The sequence below is a fragment of the Silurus aristotelis genome (assembly GCF_946808225.1).
Source record: "Silurus aristotelis genome assembly, chromosome: 10".
Lineage (NCBI taxonomy): Eukaryota > Metazoa > Chordata > Actinopteri > Siluriformes > Siluridae > Silurus > Silurus aristotelis.
The window spans coordinates 3,101,369-3,120,902 of NC_139583.1; the positions used below are offsets into that span (position 1 = coordinate 3,101,369).

The window sequence follows — 19,534 nt, forward strand, 5'->3', positions numbered from 1 at the left end:
ATCGACTGGCAAAACACATCTGTAGCTCTTCACACATTAATACATCTGACTTAAACTTTTTGAAGAAAAGCTAGACATCATGAGGAGGTCGGCCAACCCCGAAGCTAGCTAGCGTGTCTCAGCCTGGGAAAGGGTTTGTTCTCCACTTCCAGACCAGTGAATACGAGCGGTACGAGCGGTGTGAAATGCCTCTCTCTCTGTAATGCCATGTGTTGTTATATTGCGTTTTTGTATAGCATTGGTTTCTATAATTGCGATGTGATAGTGGTGGTATTAAGAGGGGGATTAAGTCGGGTACGTCCCTACTGAAGGCCCAGGAACCAAATGCAGGGCCTGACACTGATATATATAAATATATAATGTACTGTATGTGTGTGTGTGTGTGTGTGTGTGTGTGTGTGTGTGTGTGTGTGTGTGTGTGTGTGTGTGTTTGTGTGTTTGTGTATATACTGTATATATCTTTATTGTTGTATATATTGTATATCTGTTTGTGTGTGTGTGTGGGTGTGTGTGTGTGTGTGTGTGTGTGTGTGTGTGTGTGTTTGTGTATATACTGTATATGTCTATAATGTTATATATATTGTATGTGTACATGTGTGTATGTTTGTGCATGTGTATATATTGTATATATCTATATTGTTATATGTATTGTATATATATATATATATGTGTGTGTGTGTGTGTGTGTGTGTGTGTGTGTGTGTGTGTGTGTGTGTGTGTGTGTGTGTGTGTTTGTGTGTGTGTGTGTGTATATGTGTATATGTGTGTATATGTGTGCATGCTCCTTATGATGAATAGAATTGGCTTTGATTGGGAAATCAGGGCAGAACCACAGAGGTTGCGTGAGAAAGTGCTTACGAGGAAGAAGCGCCTTATAAACTGGGGCAGAGGCGAGCAGAGAGAAAGAGCGAGGCAGCAGCAGTACAGAGTGAAGACTCATTATAGACGAAGGAAAGCACGTAAGCCTGAGCACTTTATAATTACAGCCTGTCGAGTAACCACAAAGTTGCCAGGTCTGCTGTTTTTACTGCAGATTTAAGCAATATTTTATTTGAGAATATTCACTTTATTAGCGTGTAAAGGTAGTATGTATAAATAAAAAGGAAGTACACTTTAAGGGTCTTCTCTGTTCTGGCACCGAAGTGGTGGTATGAACTTCCCGTAGATGTCTGTACAGCGGAGTCCCTGGCTATCATTAAGCGACGGTTGAGACATACCTCTTCCTAAAATATTTAAATTGGCTTTAAGTTTGCTTTGTAGAATTCAAGAGTTATATTTATATTAAGTTTGTAATCTAGTGTACCAGTGTAGATTTATTTATTGCTAGAGGCTCGAAGCACTTTTGTAATTTTTTTAATTGCAAGCTTTAAATGACTGAAATTGACGGCTTTCTTATCAATTTTAAGATAATGAAAAAAGACTTGTGAAGAGTAAACGTGAAAACAAGAATGAACTTTTAAGGAGAATTAGATGCAACAAGTAATGGATAAAAATTATGATGTGTTGTAAATAAATAAATCAATCAATCAATCAATCAATCAATCAATCAATCCATAAGAAGAACATAGATAAAAACACTTTGTGGACATTCTGTTGTAGGAAACTAATCAATTTTAGGTTTGTAACAGTAACTTCAATTTAATTTAGGATTCTATTGAATTACATTCTACTCTGTTCGATTACATTATATTACATTTATTACTTTACATTAACATTTTAATTTAAAATATGTATAATTTCACAATGCAGTTTATTGAATTTTGCAATAATTGGCATCATTTTACAACTGTGTCTCTATCATGCAAAGAAGAAGGCATACGTGAACATGATCCAGAAATGCAACCATCTATTCGATTAAAGCTCATTTAAAATGTTCTGAGGCAAAGTAGAAAACTGTTCTGTGGTCAGACGAACACATTTTTGTATTTTTTTCTAGAAACCATGGACACCATTTTCTCCGGACTAAAGAGAAAAGGGATCATCCAGCTTGTCAGATGTATTCCCAGATGTATACGATCAAAAGATGTGATGCTACACAGTGGTGAACAGGTCACTTTTTGAAGCCAGCAAATTTAAAATTACTATTCTCCCTAAAATTGTATCTATTCTCAGTTTGAACTTTTGATTTGTTTTCAATATTGGATTTATGACACATGCAAATTATTGCATTCTGTTTACATTTCACACAGTGTCCAAACTTTTCTGGGATTTATTATAAGTAAATAGTTATAACTGAAGTATTTAGAAATGTGATTACATCACAGAGACCTGGCAACCCTGCATTAACACACAACATTCACACAAAACAAATATTCCTTCATAAAAAACAACAACAACAAAAAAAACCTCAACCTATTTGTAGCCAAGGCTATTATTTAACGTCCCCCCTGTATTACTGTCACCCGAGCGCTGTACAAATCGAGCGTTTAACATGTATTTATGCAGGATTTACACCACGCAACGTTTAAGTCATCCTGCAATAAAGCTGTCCAAGCGAGTCTCAAACCCTACAGGACAATTATAGCCTGCTGTATGCTTCTCATAGAGACAAGCAACACGCTAATTGCACGTGTGTGAGCCGGAGAGCTGGAGGCCGGACTACTGGGGCATAAATAGATACGGCGTGGAAAGAGAAGAGAGCGAGAAAGGAAGTGGAATTCATCTCAGAGCTGCATTGGACAATTCTCAACATATTCAACATGTTTTTTTATTGTATTTAATTGTTTTTTTACATATTATATGAACAAAAAATTGGGAAAACCTGGCCATAAGATTGGTATGTGTTTCTTTTTTAACATCCCATTCCACATTTAATCTTCATATGATGTTATAATAATCTCCACTCTTCTGGGGAGATGTTCCACTAGGTTTTGTGAAGATTTGTGCTCCTTCATTCACAAGGGTGAGGTGAGGTGAGGAGGCCTGGGGTGCAGTCAGTGTTCACATTCATCTTAAAGGTGTTTAGTAGGGTACACCTGGGTGACTTAAGAAAAGGAAACTGTACAAGTATTGTTTCACAAGTGTACAAATAGAGCTAACAGACAGTATACTTGTGAAAAATAGTGTTCACACGACCCTCACAATGACCTCACGCTTGCTCAACACACCCTGTCTTCTCAGTTTCCAATGGTGTTACTGATGGTTAAGCCTGTCATGTTACACAGCAATCATGGACACACGAACTTCTGTCGCGCTGGAGACGCCTTCCATCAACATCCATTAAAGCAGCTCCCACAGGAAGCATGTCTGGTTCTGAAGCATTTCCGGTGGCGCCATTTTTAAAGCACGGATCCGTCAAAGCACAATGTCTAACACGTACTTTTTAAGTTTGGATAAATCATAACAGTTGAGATATTTATCAACACTGAAAACACTCCCCAATGTGGAGTTAGCGGAGCCTTTTAATCAGACTCGGTTTCTTCAGTCATTATGGAATAAAAAAACAGCGATTAAATCCACATGAACATATTTAAGTTTGTGCAGTTTGCTACAGATGCAGTTTGCGAGCTCTGATTAGTGCGCTCTCTGACCATCCGATTACACAGACCTGAAAATGCAGAGGTGATTGGACGCCTTTTGTGATTAGAACTTTTGTGTTTACAATTTGAAGAAGAACCACATATAGGTGGAAAAGTCAGTTGTCCTAATACTGTTGGCCGAATAGTGTACCTGAGCGGAACCTGATAAAACTGTAAGGAACACGTTGTAGGTTTGAATTGATTCACTCTCTCTCTATTTCTCACTCACACACACACACACACACACACACACACACACACACACACACACACACACACACACTTATTTACACTCCACATGCACCTGCTCCACACACGAGTCCAATGCTGAACCAGGTCATTTTCCACACATGCTTCCTCGTTCTGGCGCCTTTATTTCAGGTTGCCATGACGATAGGTAATGCATCAAAGCCAGTTTCTTGTCCAGAAGAAGCACAGGCGTAAGTGGAACCGTTCTTCATACACTGTCACTTTCGTTCTCTATGAACCAGAATCACGTAACAGATACACAAATGTAAACTTGAACGAAGGAAAGTCAAGCAAAACAATCGAAATGAAGTGATTAAAATCACTTCACAACCTGTAGCATCTGTTAAAGACGTCGGATTTAGTGTTGCAGCCAATTCATATGTGAGATATGTGCCAATCGGATACTAAATTAGAAGACAATCGAAAAAGACTTTAAAAAAATAATAAAAATCAAGCCACGAATTATGCAGTGTCCAGATTTCAGAGTGTAGTTTTAGCACATGTCCAGTAACAAAATCTATACGATGCGGAGGCTAATATCTAAAATAAATCAATATTTGACAATTAGCATTCATGTACTAGCATTGTCTCAAAATGAAAAAAATAAAGGTCAAGGTGTTTTTTTTACTTACTTTAGATTACAAGGGCTCCAGTATCACCTAGCTGCCACTCTTGGGTTTAAAGACCCCAGAATCGCCAAGCTGCCACTCGGGTTCAAGGCCCCCCAGTATTGCCAAGCTGCTACTATTGGGCTCAAGAGCCACAGTATCACTAAGATAATACTCCTTGGCTGAAGGGCATCAGTATTGCCAAGCTGCCACTCTTAGGTTCAAGGGCCCCAGTATCACCAAGCTGCCACTGATAAATTCTCACATCTACATTCATTCTGTCTGCTTCTTTTTTCATAAAAATGTTGACAATAGCTATTTTTGTCGATACAGCAAGAATAATATAGATGCCAAAATGAATATAAATCTATTTTGATGTATTTGTTTTTGGTTGCTAAACTGGTAACATAAATGTGATCCCAATTAAATCAAAGTATGATTTCATCTGAAATAATTCGCATCACATCTCTCAAAAACCCTGTATCAGTCTACATCGGTCGCCATATAAATACTGTAACAGCGGAATGCCTATTTGTATGGGATTCGTTTTACAAATCAAGATCTGTGCTTTCATCAGGCTTTTTTTTTTTTTTTTGGGGGGGGGGGGGGGGACGGACGGACGGGACATTCATTTACATCTCCGTCTCTGTTTCAGATTACCTTCTCTCCTGTGTCCATCTCCAGGTAATGAAACACGACTCCTCTATGCATGGGAATTACCCAGAGGGCACCTGAATGGGAGAAGGTGATTTTTTTCTGCTTTTTCATGGCAAAAATGGTTTAATTGCTGCACACATGACGTGGCTGTGAAAATACAATACAAAAGTCTTTCTTTCTTTAGCTGAGGAAACAGGAAGCACACGAGGCACGTGAGAAGTATATAAGAACGTGCGGACGAATCGAATTGTCTCTTTGGAAAGCAATGTGTGTTAAATGCATTCTGTGTATAGGACACGTGAGATAACAGACCAAACCAAACCTTCTCACTTTCTTTTCACACACATCACAGCTAATTCATTCATTACTACTAATCTTCCTCACATTGTTTACTTGAAACCCAGTGTTTTACTTTTAAGGTGCTTTGTCACATGTACATTACAGAAGAGGGAAATTCTTTCTTCACATATCCCACAGCTCAGGATCAACCATTGAGTGTTGAGGGCCTTGCTCAAGGGCCCAAATGTGACAGCTAAGGACATTCCAGGACTTGAACACCCACCATTTTGATGAGTAAACCAGAGCCCTAAACACTGGGATACCACTTCTGCTTTTCGCATATCCCAGCTCGTCAGGAAGCTGGAGTCAGAGCACAGGGGCAGCCATGGTATGGTGCTTCTGGAGCAAATAGGGTTAGGTGCTCAAGGGCCCAACAGTGGCAGCTTGGTGGTGCTGGGGCTTTGAACCCCTTGACCTTATGATCAGCAACCCAGGGCTTTAACTACTGGACCAGTTCCCTAACCCAACCTCATCTTACCTAATCCCTAAACTGAACTCTCAATTATCTGAATCATTTATGTAGAATAAAGCATACAAGGAAATATAGAAAAATTAAGCTGGAAAAAAAAGTTCAATATCCACATTTTCTCTTTAGAAAAAAGATATTTTGTTTTGTATAGTGAACTTTACCATTGACTCTACAATCTGTGGAAATGTACTGAAGCGATATCAGCCTATCAAAGATCAGAGCTCTATAGCAGGCCACTCAAGATCTTTTACTCTAAACTTTCTTTCAGCTTCTCCCATTAGGGGGCGCCACAGCGGATCATCCGCATGTTTGATTTGGCACGTTTCTACGCTGGATGCCCTTCCTAACGCAAACCTCCCCATTTATCCGGGCTTGGGACCGACACTAAGGCTTGTGCAACCCTAATGGCTGGCGTTGGTTCCCTGATCGGGGATCGAACCCGGGCCGCAGTGGTGAGAGCGCCGCATCCTAACCACTAGACCACCAGGAGACCAAAATCTTTCACTCTAAACCATGTAAAGCATATCTTCATTTAGCTGCTTTGTGCACAGAAGATCTGAGGTATAAAATGGTCTTATATCCCCAATTCCTTGATAGAAAAATCATCTTTTGTCCATCCTTTACCTGTCACACTTTTCCAATCAATCAGATTCCAGCATTTCTTCACTCAGTGTGGATGGAGGATTGGTCTGGAAAGGTTTGAGTGTAATGTGCTGAATATACATTATACTGTAAGTACACCCCAGAATCAGACATCCAAATACTTTTGTCCATTGAGTGTATGTGCATGGTATCAAATCAAATAAAATAAAACACATCCAGATTCCTGAATTTAGGAATAAAGACAACAACAAAAAGAATCATTGTATATTTTATGGCTCGGTTTTTGCCCTTGCTTTAGATTTCTACTGCCTGGGGGAGTCAAACATGACATTTAAGGATGAGCAAAAGTCATTGAATTTTAAAGAAAGGTCTCAGGAAAAAAAAAACATGGGCAGAGTAATGAACCAAACAAGATAAAACCAAAAATGTCAGATCTGAATGCAGGTCTATTTTTTAGACGTAATTTAAAAACCCAGCACACGTGTTATTTCCTGCTGTCAGGATAGAGCTTTAATTATAATGCTTTTTCATTTCTGAATTTAGAATTGAGCATAAGTGACCGAGATTAGAGATGCACAATGTAGCGCAAAATTTTATCAGAATAGTGTCATTTGAATAAATGAAATCTCAGACGCCTGGAAAATGCAAATGAGCCATTATCTGACCTGCTTTTTTAATTATGTTCCTCCTCAGAGCTTCTTGTCATATTAATGGATGCCAACCTTTAACTATTTGACACTTCAGATGTCCAGAGGTTTGTTTTAATATGCAAATAAAAAAAATAAAATAAATTTAACAAAATATATATAGTTTGTTAGAATTATGCTGCATCACCAGGACTATAGGGACAAAATATTGGAAGATGACTATTCTAGAAATATGTGGTTCTTTCCATCTGCTGGAGTTACACAATTGTCAGAACGTCTTTGGATGTGGGAGGATAACATTTTCTGCTCCATGAAGATCTTCTTTACATGAGTTGGCGTGAAAGATCTCCTACTAAAGAGCTCTAACCTTATTGAACACGTTTGGGATTAGGCCTCCTCACCTCACCTACATCAGTACCTGACTTTGCTAACAAACTTGTATCTGAATGAAATTTCACAAATCTCCACAATGATGTGCTGGAATAGACCACACACCTACCAGAAATCAGAGTTCTATAGCAGGAGATCTTCCAGATCTTCCGACCCATGTAAAGCATATCTTCATGGATCTGGCTTTGTGCACTTTGTGTCATGCTGGAACAGGTTTGGGTCTTCTAGTTCAAGTGAAGGGAAAATTGCATGCTACTGCATCCAAAGACGTGCTATACAATTGTGTGCCTCCAAGTTTGTGGTAACAGTTTGGCAAAGAACCACATCTGGGTGGCTTATATAGTATTGTATGAATAGAAAAGGTACATAATACATAGTAAATACAGTGTTTTTAGTAAATGGGTAAGAAAAAAAACCCACAACAATATAAATGGATTTAAAAATGGCACAAGGCGTCAACACCAACAGCTGCATTATTACTAAACAAGGCACCAAAAACTAGCAAATAAATTCTTCCTTTTCCTCTTTCTTGCATTTTATAATTTCTCTTTATGTTCTTTCAGCCTCTGTGTTGTTGAATCTTTGCAGCTTCTTTTCTGTATCATGGAAATTGCCATGAAATGTTAATAGCGCCACGTGCCACAGTGGAACACTAGTATAATCTGAGACTGTAGAAAGAATACAAGCTTATAAGAAGTCAAGAAGACGGTTTTATATTCACCCACCCGTCCCAGACGTCGGCTCCACATTACCTATGCTGACGAGTGGAGGCAAACCTTTCTCACACGTGGGTAATTGCGATATGCTATTTCCAGCGTACTGTACAGCCACGTTAGAGAGCCTACTGTATAATCGACTCTATCGGTGTGGACTGTCATGTGATCTGAGTGCTACACACTGCAGAGCTGTCAGTGTAAAAAGCCTCATCTGCACCGCCTTCAAGTTTTAATCACGAGCTCACAGCTGCCACCTCTCATTACGCCAACACCTCGATATACCTCGCTTCTCCCCAAAGTGGCGTCGAAATGGTGTTTGCTTTTCCACTTAAAATCCAACACACCACAACAGAGGTTCAGTTTCTTCCAAAATGAGATGCATTCTGAAAGGGTGCTGAAAGATCATATCACGATTCTCAACGACACAATACATATCCCAATATATACTGTAGAACTGCTACAAATTTCTTATCAATCTGAGAGGTTATAAAGGTGTTACATACTTCATGCAAACATGAATCCGTCCACCCTACTTCACACGCCATGTCTTTATGGGTGGTCCATAAAGACCGCCTACGAATGGGCATCATCATGATGAAACAATGTTCGAGCCTCTTAGTTTATAGGGAAATTGTAATGCTAGAGATAACAGGCATTCTATAGCATTGTGCACACCTGAGTTTGTAAATATATCATATATCTAATATATTAATATCAAAAAATCTAATATTTATTTCTTTTTGTTTATTACAATTTTACAGGAATTAAATTAGCAGCTTTCCAGTCACTGTGTAATATTTAAAAAAAAAAAAAAAAAAAAAAAGATTTTACAAATTGGATTTAAATATCACTTTTCTAAATTAACCACACCACAATGACAACTATGACAACACAATTTATCACATTAACACCCCCCCCCCCACGCTTCAAACTGAAATGAATTTAAGTACCCTGGTATCGTATACGTTCCATTTATAATACTGTATTTAACACTTTACCTGATTTACTAGCCTGACACTTTTCCAGAACTTTATCCTGGACTTATAATCACATTTCACTCTTCATGATGCTGTTTGGTTCAGTTCTAAAGCAAATTCTTGGTTTTCTCAGCAACATGTCAAATGAAGTGTCTGCTAATGGAAACTAGTTTCAAATACAATTTGCATTAGTATATAGATTTGCAAACTATATTAATATTTCTCTTACTATCACTTCAATATTATGCCCTGGTTTGTAACAATTTGCGACTCAAGACCCAATCAGTTCTATTTCAGTTTCAGTGTAACCCCTATGGAAATGTTTAAAGGGGTGAATACTTATGCAAAACACTATAAGTTACATAGTATATAATAATAACAGCTGAACACCTGGTGCTGTTTATGAGGAATCAAAGGGCGACTCAGACCCACGCTTTCATTTGCATTACTCTGGACTCTATTCATCATTATTCTTTTAGAACATTCTTATTCAACACCAGCACTGAAATCTCACCCTGACAGCTGCACCAGCAAAGTCATCTGGGTTGCATGACCATTTCCATTCGTCCACTCTTATGTACAGGTAATCCCTCTCACACAGACCCTTTTCAATGGAAATGCAATGATCCATGATTAGGAAGGGGTTATGCGCAAGAGCAAGCCAGAGCAGAAAATCTATGAACTTGTACGCAAAAGTCTAAATACAGAACCAGGGTAACTCTTATGAGTGAACAGATGTTGAAATATTACTGGGAAAGATGTGCTAAACTTCTGAGGTTGGTGCACTGAGTGGATTCTCTATAATGCTGCTTTCACATTTAACTTTTCTTCTTCACGGTAAATGCTAGATACAGCTCTTGATGTGCTGTTATAAAAGAAACCACAACATTGCTTTGACCAGTCCTGGCTAGCGTGTAACTTACTAACCTAGCTAGCTCTCTAGATGCACACATTATTATTATAATACATTCTAACATTAGAGTATCAGTGATGAAATTATTTTCCATTCAACACCCTGTCGCAAAGCTGTTAACAAAACTAAATATTCTAGAGTAGATTTGTGGAAAAAAGCAATCTAGTGTGTTTGGGTAAAATTATATATTGATCCTATGTGATATTGTAAAGAGTTATGTTTGGGCAACAGGATTTAGTGATTTAGTGTGTGCTTGAGGAAAAAAAAAAGAGTGATCTATTTTGTGTTTGGGTAACAATGTGGAGTATCTAGTGTGTTTGGAAAAATGGTTGGGGTGATCTAGTGTGTATTTGAGTAACAAAATGAGGTGATCTACTTTGTGTTTGGGTAAAGAGTTAGAGTGATCTGGTGTGCGTTTGTGTAACGAGGTGGAGTGATCTAGGGTACGTGTGGAAAAAAGTTTAAGTGATCTAATGTGTCTTTGTGTAAAAAGCTGAAGTGATCTAACATGTATAAAGAGCTGGAGTGATCTAGTGTGTATTTGGATAAAAAAACCTTTAAGTAATCTTGAGGTTGTGTAAAGAGCTGGAGTGATCTAGTGTGTGTTTGTGTAAAGAGCTGTAGTGATCTAGTGTGTGTTTGGATAAAGAACTTGAGTGGTCTAGTGTGTTTGGTTAAAATGGTGGAGTAATCTAGCAAATATCTGTATTAAGAGTTGGAGTAAACTGGTATTTGTGAATAAACAGATGGATTCATTGAATCTGTGTTTGAATAAAGAATTGCAGTGATATAATGTGTGTTTGGCTACATATAAAGAGATCTAGTATGTGTTTTAACAAAGAATTAGAGTGATCTGGTTTGTGAAATCGAAATATTCCATACTTCTTCTTCTTCTTCTTTCGGTTTTTCCCATTAGGGGTCGCCACAGTGGATCATTTGTCTCCATACCCCCCTGTCCTCTACATCTGCCTCTTTTACCGCAACCACTTGCATATCTTCCCTAACCACATCCATAAACCTCCTCCTTGGTCTTCCTCTTTTCCTCCTTCCTAGCGGCTCCATCCTCAGCATTCTCCTACTGATATGCCCCATGTCCCTCCTCTGCACATGTCCAAACCATCTCAATCTCGCCTCCCTCACCTTGTCTCCAAAACGTCCTACATGCGCTGTCCCTCTAATGAACTGGTTTCTAATCCTGTCAATCATAGTCACTCCCAATGAAAATCTCAACATCTTCAGCTCTGCTACCTCCAGCTCCACCTCCTGTCTTTTACTCAATGTCACTGTCTCTAAACCATACAACATAGCAGGTCTCCTCATCCACATAATGATAGAACAGTTTAAAGCCCCCTCCAATGTTCCTGGTCTTACTCCCCTTTCATTTGGTCTTCTGAACACACAACATATCTACATTTCTCCCATTACCAGTCATAGTACCAACATTTAATGTACCAACTCTAACCTCCACTCTCCTCCACTTCTCCTTTTCCTGCTGTCTCTGGAAAGTGATCTACTGTGTGTTTGGGAAAAGAGGTGGAGTGATCTAGTGTGCAATTGAGTAACAAGGTGTATTGATGTAGTGTGTGTTTGGGTAAAGAGGTGCCATGATCTAGTGTGTGTTTGGGTAAAGAGGTGCCGTGATCTAGTCTGTGTTTGGGTAAAAAGGTGGAGTGATCTAGTGTGCAATTGAGTAAAAATGTGTAGTGATGTAGTGTGTGTTTGGGTAAAGAGGTGGAGTGATCTAATGTGTGTTTGGGAAGAGAGGCGGAGTGATCTAGTGTGTGTTTGGGTAAAGAGGTGGAGTGATCTAGTGTGCAATTGAGTACCAAGGTGTAGTGATGTAGTGTGTGTTTGGGTAAAGAGGTGCCGTGATCTATTGTGTGTTTAGGTAAAAAGGTGGAGTGATTTAGTGTGTTTGGGTAAAGAGGTGAAGTGATCTAGTGTGTAACTGAATAACATGGTGTAGTGATGTAGTGTGTGTTTGGGTAAAGAGGTGCCGTGATCTAGTGTGTGTTTGGGTAATGAGATAGATAGATAGATAGATAGATAGATAGATAGATAGATAGATAGATAGATAGATAGATAGATAGATAGATAGATAGATAGATAGATAGATAGATAGATAGATAGATAGATAGATAGATAGATAGATAGATAGATAGAACTTTATTGTCATTGCATAGTACAGGTACACAGCAACGAAATGCAGTTTGGCATCTACCAGAAGTGCAAAATGTAGCAGTCATGCAAAAGTGCAGATAACTATCTAGCATATTTACAGCAAGTGGTATATATGAAAGTATATACAGTGAATAAATATAAAGGCTATTTCAGTGCAGAGATGTGTGGACATTCAGGAGTACAGTGAATAAATACAGTAAAAAATCTTCACTGTCTTTCTTCTTAAGAAAATCCTCAGGATGCAGGACCGAGAGGAGGCTGTGAGGTGAATTTAAAGTGCATAATACTGCTGGATTTGCTTACGGGGGAAAGGGGTTTAATGGTAACAGCCAGTCCCTCTGATGCTCTTCAGAGCCAGAGGACATGCAAGTTTTTTCCTTTCCTTTTATTTTCAGGCTGATTTGCTTTTAATATCCTACTGTCTAATAAAACCTCAGTTCCAGCCCTGTGTAATAAAACCTGTAATATGACTGCATTTTACTTTTACCACCCTGAAGTTGATTATTTTCTTTTAATAGCAGGAGTTACATGAAGTGTTCTATTCCTCTTATACAATAGCATTCGGCCCACATTTCTGTATTTGTCAAAGAGGGAGACGTCATAGTTTTTAGAGGCAAAGGCAGCGGATGCAAGTACATATGAAGGAACTAGTTATTAATATTATTATCCAGAAGCAGAATGCATTTTCAGGTGTGGGGATTAGAAAACAATGTGAACTAGGCGAAGACATAGACAAAAGCGAGGAACAAAAGCATGACTAGTTAATTGAATTGATAAATGAGGCTCTTTATATGGCAAATAGCAGAACACAATACTTCATGAAGGGGGAGTGGTGGCTCCAGGGGTTAAGGCGCTGGGTTGCCGATCGGAAGGTCTGGGGCTCAAGCCCCGGTATCGCCAAGCTGCCACTCTTGGGCCCTTGAGCAAGGCCCTTAACCCCTTTATGCTCCGGGGGTCCCTTACGAGGGAAATATCAAGGTCCGTGACGTCGGAGTGACGTGGGGCCGCCTTCCCGTGGGCTCACCACCGGCAGGAGGAACCGTAAGGGACGGTGCTGTGAGGATTGGGCAGCAGTCGAAGGCAGGGGCCTGCTTAGACTGCTGCCCCCGCGACCCAAATTACGGATAAGCGGGAGAAAATGAATGAATGAATACTTCATGAAAACTAAATACAAACCCAGGTATATATATATATATATATATATATATATATATATATATATATATATATATATATATATATATATATACACATATGAGTTGGACATGGGAGTGGACTTATCTGTGACTAGGATAACAAATAAACGAAAGAACCAATCACAAGACAGAAAACCCAGGGTTTCAATCGGAGTCTCTTTCAGGTTTTCAGTCATGGTTTCTTTCAGGGTTTCTGTTATGGGGTTCCATCATGGTTTCTTTTAGGGTTTCTTTCAGGTTTTCAGTCAAGGTTTTAGTAAGGGTTTTAATCAGGGTTTTCAGTCAGTTTTTCAATCAGGGTTTACATTTAGGGTTTTTATTAAGAGTTTTTATTCAAAGTTATGGGGTTCCATCATGGTTTCTTTTAGGGTTTCTTTCAGGTTTTCAGTCAAGGTTTTAGTAAGGGTTTTATTCAGGGTTTTCAGTCAGGTTTTCAGTCAAGGTTTACAATTATGTTTTTTAATCAGGGTTTCAGTCAGGGTTTCTTTGAGGTTTCAGTCAGGGTTTCTTTCAGGGTTTCAGTCAGGATCTCTTTCAAGGTTTCAGTCAGGATTTCTTTCAGGGTTTCAGTCAGGATTTCAGGTTTTAGTCAGGATCTCTTTCAAGGTTTCAGTCAGGATTTCTTTCAGGGTTTCAGTCAGGGTTTCTTTCAGGTTTCAGTCAGGGTTTCTTTCAGGGTTTCAGTCAGGATTTCTTTTAGGTTTCAGTCAGGATCTCTTTCAGGGTTTCAGTCAGGGTTTCTTTCAGGTTTCAGTCAGGATCTTTTTCAGGTTTCAGTCAGGATCTCTTTCAGGGTTTCAGTCAGGATTTCTTTCAGGGTTACAGTCAGGATTTCTTTCAGGGTTTCAGTCAGGATTTCTTTTAGGATTTCAGTCAGGGTTTCTTTCAGGGTTTCTTTCAGAGTTTCAGTCAGGATTTATTTCAGGGTTTCAGTCAGGGTTTCTTTCAGGTTTCAGTCAGGGTTTCAGTCAGGATCTCTTTTAGGGTTTCAGTCAGGATTTCTTTCAGGGTTTCAGTCAGGGTTTCTTTCAGGTTTCAATCAGGGTTTCAGTCAGGATTTCTTTCAGGGTTTCAGTCAGGATTTCTTTCAGGGTTTCAGTCAGGGTTTCTTTCAGGTTTCAGTCAGGGTTTCTTTCAGGTTTCAGTCAGGATCTCTTTCAAGGTTTCAGTTAGGGTTTCTTTCAGGTTTCAGTCAGGGTTTCTTTCAGGGTTTCAGTCAGGGTTTCTTTCAGATTTCAGTCAGGATCTCTTTCAAGGTTTCAGTTAGGGTTTCTTTCAGGTTTCAGTCAGGGTTTCTTTCAGGTTTCAGTCAGGATCTCTTTCAAGGTTTCAGTCAGGATTTCTTTCAGGGTTTCAATCAGGATTTCTTTCAGGTTTCAGTCAGGGTTTCTTTCAGGTTTTAGTCAGGATTTCTTTCAGGGTTTCAGTCAGGATTTCTTTCAGGGTTTCAGTCAGGATTTCTTTCAGTTTGAGACAGGGTTTACAATTATGTTTTTTAATCAGGGTTTTAGTCAGGCTTTCTTTCAGGTTTTAGTCAGGGTTTTCAGTCAGCGTTTCTTTCAGTTTCAGACAGGGTTTACAATAATGTTTTTTAATCAGGGTTTCTTTCAGGTTTCAATCAGGGTTTCAGTCAGGATTTCTTTCAGGGTTTCAGTCAGGATTTCTTTCAGGGTTTCAGTCAGGATTTCTTTCAGGTTTTAATCAGGGTTTTCAGTCAGGGTTCTATTAAGGGTTTTTATTCAGCGTTTTTATTTAGGGTTTTTATTCAGGGTTTTTATTTAGGGTTTCATTTAATGTTTACATTCAGTGATTTCTGTCAAGGTGTAAATTTTTTTTGTCAGGGTTTTTATTCAAGGTTTTCAGTCAAGGTTTCAGTCAGGGTTTATATTTAGGGTTTTCATTCAGGATTTCCATCAGGATTTCAGTCAGGGTTACATTCGGGGTGCCAATAATTCTTTATCTGTGACTTTTATCATAATTAACTCTTTAGAAGTAATCCTTTATAACGCCTTCATTTTTCCAGCTAGGGAGCCTTCCAGCCCGTCACGTATTTTTCATGGATGACCTTTCAGCCGATCTGGAAGGAGCAAGTGGATGCTCGGCTCAAATCCAAAGCCGTTGAAAGGTCAGAGACAAAACTCAGGCCAAGTTGCATCGTCTCCTCCAACATGGCGCTGATTACTAAACAGAGAGGAGGAATTACACCATATGGATAAGGTTTGTGAACATCTGAACATAAGATTTTGGACATCTCATTCCACATTTAGTCAGAAGTTCACTATAGTTAGGAAGAAGTTCACTATATTTTGTGTTACAAGTCATCTAAAAGGTGTTCAATTTGAGCTCTATCTCAGGCTGCTCAAGCACTTCCAACCCATGCAAAGCATATCTTCATGGATGACTCGTTCAAGTGAATTAAATATCTTTATGTTAAGCTACAAATTAAAATAATAATAATTATTATTAATATCAAAATCCATTTAACACAAATTAACCTTTAATATTTTGTATTGAGTCGCCTCTCTCCCACTCTCTCCTTCTGTTTCTCTGTATTTCTTTCTTTCTTTCTTTCTTTCTTTCTTTCTTTCTTTCTTTCTTTCTTTCTTTCTTTCTGTGTGTGTGTGTGTGTGTGTGTGTGTGTGTGTGTGTGTGTGTGTGTGTGTGTGTGTGTGTGTGTGTTATTGTTGTGTTGTCAGATTTGTCAGTGTGGCATTAAAAGTGCATTAAGCGTCTCAGCGGCAGGGGGTGAGCAGGAGAAACAGGGATCGAGTTTCCAGAAATAACGCTTTCAACGCTTAATACACGTTCATCATATCACACACACACAGACACACACACACACACACACACACACCAACATGCAGTGGCACAAAATACTCCCTTCTTACTTGATGATGGAAGAATTTTCAGTTGGTTACACTGTATAGTCAAAAGTATTGGTTACTGTTACATTGGGTTGCGGTGGAAGATCTCCTGCTATAAAGTTCTGACCCCAACTCTAAGGAACACCTCTGGGATAAACTAGAATGCTGACTGTATCTTCTTAAACACACTCTAAAATCTAGTGGAACATCTTCCCGGAAGAATAGAGGATATTATATCAGCTAATGGAGACTAAATGTGGAATAGAATGTTCGAAAAATCTTCTCATGTGTCCACAAACTTTTGTACACATAGTGTAAATGAACAATGGAAATTCCACAGTTGATTGAATAATTACAGGATTTAGGCAACACATGATCTTATCTGCATCTCTGTGACCCCTGACCAGAGAACACTGCAGCAGGGAACATCTCAGAAAAGTTGCGAGGTCTTAGGAACGCTGATTCAGTTTCCATCATCACCTTCCCAGACTCACTGACAGCACTGAAGTGCAGACGTAGATGGAGCAGACATGAATACAGAGCACAATGCAGTGACACACACACACACACACACACACACACACACACACACACACACACACACACACTCACTTCTTCAGTACCTGGTGCACACACTCATCTGTATTGCACAGCAAAGTCATGTATATACAAGAGTTCTTAGAGCACACTAACACAGACCACGATGAGAGAAAAAGTGGGAAAAAAGAGAGAAAGAGAGAGAAAGAGAGAGAAACTAATTCCATACAAGGCATCGTGAGGAATGAGTAACGAGTATAAAGAAGACACAGGAAGGCTGAAGCTTTTGTGAACTAACAGAGAGATGTAGTGAGAAAAAAAAACAGAAAGAGATAAAGAGAGAGAGAGAGAGAGAGAGAGAGAGAGAGAGAGAGAGAGAGAGAGAGAGAAAGAGGGAGGGAGGGAGGGAGGGAGGGAGGGATTAAGTAATCAACCGTCAAAAGTCTACAAAAGATTCTCAGTCACTACCTAAAACTTCTGATCCCTCACCAGCCAAGAATTCCACATGTATAGACAAATGAAGGGTTTTTTGTTTGTTTATTTCACACTAGCTCCTGATTGGCTGCTAAGTTTTATGATGTAATAACACATTCATGTCCTGTTCCTTTTTTAAATGCAGGTTATATAATCATGATGTTTAAACAATTATGTAGCAAATCTGAAACAATTTTGGCTTTTTGCAAAACATGAAGAAGAAGGAAAGGAATGCAGCAAGAAACAGTGAAAGGAAGAGAGAAAAGAGAGGATAAGATAGATAGATAGATAGATAGATAGATAGATAGATAGATAGATAGATAGATAGATAGATAGATAGATAGATAGATAGATAGATAGATAGATAGATGAAAGAAAGAAAGAAAGAAAGAAAGAAAGAAAGAAAGAAAGAAAGAAAGAAAGAAAGAAAGAAAGAAAGAAAGCGGTGAGAGAGAAAGAAGGAAAAAAGAAAACAGAGACTTTAGTTGAGAGAAATGTGCTGATTTAAGAAAGAAATGCTGTAAGATTGACAGCCAGACAGCCAGACAGCCAGACAGATAGATAGATAGATAGATAGATAGATAGATAGATAGATAGATAGATAGATAGATAGATAGATAGATAGATAGATAGATAGATAGATAGATAGATAGATAGATAGATAGATAGATAGATGAGTGTGAGAGAGTGAGAGAAATTTACCACAGTGCTGAAGTACTGAAATCTACATGAAAACATGCAGAAGAAGCGAAGAAGAAGCGAGAGAAAATATATGAGAGAGAGAGAGAGAGAGAGAGAGAGAGAGAGAGAGAGAGAGAGAGAGAGAGAGAGAGAGAGAGAGAGAGAGAGACTGAATTCAGAAACATGCTGAAGTGCTGAACTCAGGAGCGCAAGATGAAGAAAGAGAGAGAAAGAAGAAGCGAGAGTGGGAACGACAGAGGGAGGGAGAACGAGAGAGTGAGAGACAAGTGAGCAAGTTGCAGGAATCGCAGCCCCACATACCGGTATTTCATTCCCGTGTGCTTTCCCGTGGACTCTTTCAGAGAGATGTGGTGTCGCGGAGTGAAGGAGCCAAAGCTGCGTGCGATGATGGCCACCGTGCGGAACTTGGCACGAGCTGCGTTCACCACGTTGGGGCTGGTGGCACTCTGCTTGCCGTGTTCTCCATTCCGGCCCTTCAGGTTGTGCTCAGTGCAGGCAATAGACACCTGCATGACGGCCGGTGAGGACGAGGAGGAATGAAGCTGTAGAGATGTGGAGAAGTGGAGGAGCTGGAAGACGTGGAGGTGCGAGCGTCCAGGACAGCGTTCAGGACAGGGTCCGGGACAGCGTTCAGGACAGGGTCCGGGACAGCGTTCAGGACAGCGTCCACACTGCTCAGTCCATGGCAGAGCAGCGTAAAGTTGTTCCTGCCTTAATCCTGATCAGTCCTCCTCCTCCTCCTCTTCCTCCTCTTCCTTTTCTTCTTTTTCTCCCAGAGTGTGTGTGTGAACATGCGAATGCGTTCAGCTGAGCGCAAGCGATGCAGAGACACTTTCACATGGCACACACACGCACTGAGAGCATCTTGAACAGGGTCAGTGACAAAGAAGTCGGCTGGAAGAGGAGGGAGGGAAGGAGCAAGGGAAGGAGGGAGGGAGCGAGGGAATGTTAGGACGGTCCAGCGCATTTCGTCAGGTTCAGCATATCTTACATCGTTTTCTCTCTCTCTCTCTCTCTCTCTCTCTCTCTCTCTCTCTCTCTCTCTCTCTCTCTCTCACACACACACACACACACACACACATCCATCACACTCTCTATCTTTCTTTCTCTCTCTATCTTTCACTCACTCTCTCTCTCTGCGCCTTTTCTCTTCCACTCGTTCGCTCGTTCCCCCGCCACGAACAAAATTTATCGTTTGCTCTCTCCCCCTCTCTGTTCTCCCCTTCTCTCTCCTCCCAGACAATCTTCCGGTGAGCTCAGCTGTACAGCTCCACGGGAATGATACGATACTAAACTCTCTCTCTTTCTCTCATTCTCTCCCTTTCTCTCGCTCATTCTCTCTTTCTGCCTACTAGCTACTAATTTCATTCTCTCTGCTTCTTCTCTCTTCCATACTCTGTCCTTCTCTAGGAGGGATTAGCACATCCCAAATGACATCATTATCCACATCATTATATATATATTGTGTCACTTACACACACACACACACACACA

At 39.7% G+C, this 19,534-nt stretch overlaps 1 protein-coding gene across 3 annotated transcripts in view; it reads right to left on the minus strand.

Annotated features, from left to right (window-relative positions):
• Positions 1 to 19,534, minus strand: part of kcnab1a (potassium voltage-gated channel subfamily A regulatory beta subunit 1a) — a 100,352-nt gene that overhangs the window by 53,528 nt on the left and 27,290 nt on the right. The window contains exon 1 of one of the 3 annotated variants that reach the window (XM_083552466.1): positions 18,341 to 19,395. The exons of the other annotated variants lie outside the window; for them this stretch is intronic. Within the exon in view, the coding sequence (XP_083408592.1) occupies positions 18,341 to 18,552 (212 nt within the window). The 5' untranslated portion in view covers positions 18,553 to 19,395. Of the gene's footprint in view, positions 1 to 18,340; positions 19,396 to 19,534 lie in introns of those variants that run through there. 3 annotated transcript variants of the gene reach the window in all.